This window comes from Poromitra crassiceps, assembly GCF_964638095.1.
Source record: "Poromitra crassiceps genome assembly, chromosome: 7".
NCBI lineage: Eukaryota > Metazoa > Chordata > Actinopteri > Beryciformes > Melamphaidae > Poromitra > Poromitra crassiceps.
Genome location: NC_139628.1, coordinates 28,582,319 through 28,586,755, shown reverse-complemented (window position 1 = coordinate 28,586,755; position 4,437 = coordinate 28,582,319). Strand labels below are relative to the sequence as shown.

At 39.7% G+C, this 4,437-nt stretch overlaps 1 protein-coding gene across 1 annotated transcript; it reads right to left on the bottom strand.

Moving 5' to 3' along the window:
- Positions 1-243: 243 nt before the first annotated feature.
- Positions 244-3,491, bottom strand: LOC310779833 (uncharacterized protein). The gene is made up of 3 exons (XM_083640346.1): positions 3,439-3,491; positions 2,028-2,142; positions 244-1,828 (listed from the first exon to the last, which is right to left on the bottom strand). The coding sequence occupies exons 2-3, from the start codon at positions 2,043-2,045 to the stop codon at positions 728-730; spliced, it is 1,119 nt and encodes a 372-aa protein (XP_083496472.1). The 5' UTR covers positions 2,046-2,142; positions 3,439-3,491; the 3' UTR covers positions 244-727.
- Positions 3,492-4,437: the final 946 nt, after the last annotated feature.

Here is a 4,437-nt window from a genome sequence, read left to right as displayed (position 1 = left end):
CTCAAATCAATATCTCATACAAAATAATGACAATTCATAAGGTGGGTCAGAAAAACTAATGATGATAGGCTATTCGCTCCACCATATTATTACAAATGAGACACTTGACCGTCACAGTTTCACAAGCTCCAAACTATATTATTTACTTGAATGTCATTTTTACATTGCTGTTTCCTGCTAAACTAATGCCAAGTTTTATGGCTGAGAAATCAACATAATTGTGCTCAGTCAGGCGTTGCTTCACTGAACTTTTATTTGGTTTGGTTGGACAGAGAAAAAGTACAGCTGCAGGGTTCAGAGGTCACAGTTCACATCATCATGTCTCTATTTGACGTTTGCGTTATCATTTTCAAAATGTTCAATTCTGTTAATTATTGGTTTAATTTTATTCAGTTCTCACTGGTTTTCTTAACATACTTTAATATAATTCACACACACTTTTCTTTTAACAACAGCAATAGCATACAAGTAAAAGCCAGTGGGATAAACAGTGAAATGATAAATATTCGTATCTATATCATATGTTCCTTTGCTTATCATATTACTATTTTCTACTGCAACTGCAGGATTTTATGAATATATCTTCAAAACAACAACAGCAGCAACTTCAAAACAAGATACAGGAGAAAAACAGACACATACAGAAACAAAACCGAAAACTGATTCTACAGTCGTCTGTTGTGTGTCTGAACGCTGCCAGACAGTGGAGGCACTTTTCAGCAGGTGGTTAGATGCAGCGGTGTTTCTTCACAGTAGATGAGTGTCTGAACTGTTTCTTACAGCGGACACAGTAGTAGGGTTTAGCTCCAGTGTGAATGCGTTGATGTGTTGTTAGACTACCTAATGCACTGAACCTGCTCCCACATTGGTCACAGCTGTAGGGTTTAGCTCCAGTGTGAATGCGTTGATGTGATGTTAGGTGAGATAACTGACTGAACCTGCTCCCACATTGGTCACAGCTGTAGGGTTTAGCTCCAGTGTGAATGCGTTGATGTGTTGTTAGGGTAGCTAACTGACTGAACCTGCTCCCACATTGGTCACAGCTGTAGGGTTTAGCTCCAGTGTGAATGCGTTTATGTCTTGTTAGGTGAGATAACTGACTGAACCTGCTCTCACATTTGTCACAGCTGTAGGGTTTAGTTCCAGTGTGAATGCGTAGATGTGATTTTAGGTTATCTAACCACCTGAACCTGCTCCCACATTGGTCACAGCTGTAGGGTTTAGTTCCAGTGTGAATGCGTAGATGTGATTTTAGGTTATCTAACCTCCTGAACCTGCTCCCACATTGGTCACAGCTGTAAGGTTTAACTCCAGTGTGAATGTGTTGATGTGATGTTAGGCTACCTAACTCACTGAACCTGCTCCCACATTGGTCACAGCTGTAGGGTTTAGCTCCAGTGTGAATGCGTTTATGTCTTGTTAGGTGAGATAACTGACTGAACCTGCTCCCACATTGGTCACAGTTGTAGGGTTTATCTCCAGTGTGAATGCGTTGATGTGATGTTAGGTAAGATAACCGACTGAACCTGCTCCCACATTGGTCACAGCTGTAGGGTTTAGTTCCAGTGTGAATGCGTTGATGTGATTTTAGGCCATCTAACCGACTGAACCTGCTCCCACATTGGTCACAGCTGTAGGGTTTAGCTCCAGTGTGGATGCGTTGGTGTGTTCTTAGGTTACTTGACTGACTGAAACAGCTCCCACACTCCTGACAGGAGTAAGGCTTCTCCCCTGAGTGAACTCTCTGATGTTTCTTTAACAGGTGAAGTTTTGTGAATGTTTTGTCACACTGATCACAGCGGTGACGTCTGGGTCCGCTGGTGTCTCTCTGTTTCCATAGAGAAAGATAGAAAGAATCAGGATAAAGAGAGAGTGTGTGTGTGTGTGTGTGTGTGTGTGTGTGTGTGTGTGTGTGTGTGTGTGTGTGTGTGTGTGTGTGTGTGTGTGTGTGTGTGTGTGTGTGTGTGTGTGTGTGTGTGTGTGTGTGTGTTGCAACATCAGTGATACCAGTGATATTTTTTCCTCACCTCTTCTGAAGGATTCATTTTGACAGTGTTCCTCTCCTCCTCTGTCAGATGTCTCTCTTCCTGCCAATCAGCTCTGACATCATCAAACAGAGACAGTCGGTAAGTCGAGGAACACCTACAAAAACAACAACAAGAATAATAATAATAATAATGTGTTGATGTGTTTATAAACATTTGCAAATGTATTTTTTTCAGTGTTGGGGAGTAGTGAACTACATGTAGTTGTAGTTTAACTCCATTCATATTTGCGTAGTGAGTCAAGTAGTTAAACTACTTTCTGGTGATTTTTGTGTAGTTTAACTACTCAAACTACAAACTACAATTTTGGGCAATAAAATGAAAGGAATATATTTTTATTTTATTTTACCATTACTGTTGCACCAGAACCCCCTTTGACATGACTGCCCCTTTTTCTTTCGTAGGCTACTGATAGCTTTGAAGGTAGACCGTGAAGGCAGCCAGGATCCCACTAACGTTACTGTACTTCTTGACAAGATACACAACCTACGCTGCCTCTGAGTGGCTTGCCCTGATATTCTTACCTAACCTTAACCAATCCGAATCCAGTCTTTACTGTTTATTTGTCCGATAAAACAAAACCCAGAAGAACCCACATTTGTTTACAACAAAAATATATCATTGAATGTATTGGTTGTCAACTATTATAAACTCAATTGCGAGGCATATTTTTGCTGACATTGTGCTTTTTTCTAGGCTATTATATTTTATTTCATATAGCCTATCACACAGTTAATGTAGTTAATGTTTTTGTTTTTTTACAAAGTAGTTTGAACTACTTTTTCTGTGTAGCTTGTATTTCCTAAACTACATTTCTCCCAGGGTAGCTTTGCTGTAGTTTCAACTACCTCCATGGTGAAGTAGTTGGTAGCTTCCTAAGCTATGCTTTTGTAACCGAATGAATGGGAGTCCTCGTGAGTCACGAGTAAGTTGATTAAACTCGCTCACCCAGTATAAAGGGCCGTTAATCAGCTCCGCCAAGGGAGCTAGCTCTCTTGGTGTAGTGGTTACCGTGTGCACTTTGGAAGCTGGAGGTCGGCGGTTCAAATCCACCTTTGGGGCAAGACCTTAACATGGGTTGCAGCAACTACTATCAAACACAACGCCGTTACAATGATGCCGGGCGTTGTGTTGATGGTATACTGGGGGAGTGAGTTTAACCAACTTACCTGCTACCACTCGGGACTCACAAGGACTCGCATTCATTCGGTTACACTCACCCACCTAAACTCACTCCACACACCCACTGGTCATCCGGGTTCATGGCACAATGCTCTCCCAATGAGGAACAGATGAAAGAGGAAGGAGTCACCACATTGACTCACATTAAACAGTGTTTTTGGCAATTGTGGAAACGTAACAATATGGGTGAAACAAAACACAGTAAACATACCTGACATGACAGAAAATAAAACCAAAATAAATCCTCCACTCTACAGTCTCCAACACAATCCTGCACAAATTAAACCCAAGGGAAAATGCAGAAGATCAGCTGTCCAATTTCACTGGACAAAATACATTTATACAAGGACCGATACATTGAAATCTACCATCTAACAGGTGCATCCATACATCATAAAGGTGAGACTAACAAAAATATAAACTAAAATGATCAGAGATGATAGGATGGAATATGATATATTAGAGAGTAAAAACAACACCCACCTCTCCCAATGAGGAACAGAATAAAGAGGAAGAGGTGCGGGTAAGTAGAAAATTTAGAGGCACTGAGAAGGAGGAGTTAGTTACATTACTAGACAGCAGGGGTGGGTTTGGAAGTAATAATAATAATAATAATACATTTTATTTATAAGCGCATTTCTGGACACCCAAGGTCACTTTATAAGGTAAAAACAGCAGAATCGCAGAATAAAAAAGATGCAGAATCGTTCTCCATCTTCGAAAAGAGACTCAAGACCAGTGTTGGGCAAGTTACTTTCAAAATGTAATATACTACATATTACTAGTTACTTTAATTTGAAAGTAATACGTTACTTTACAATATTACTGTCTGTGTAGAGTAACTCGTTACTTATTGCACTACTTTTGCATGACTTTCACTAAAACAACAGCAGCAGCAGAATGACATCGCTGCCCCGCAACCATCCCGAAAAATAATGTCAACCGCCTTGAAGTCAGTATAAACAATCCAAAGTTCTAAATGTTATTATTTTCCAATGATTGTATCTTTATTTAAATATGTGCTTTGATTTTAAAAAGGTTAACTCAATTTGTAACTTGAGTTACTTGACAAAGTAACTGGTATAATATTACTGAAATCCTATAAGTAATAAGGTATATTACTAAGTTACTGCTAAAAGTAATATATTACATCTAATATGTTACTTTTGTAATGAGTTACCCCCAACACTGCTCAAGACCCATCTCTTTT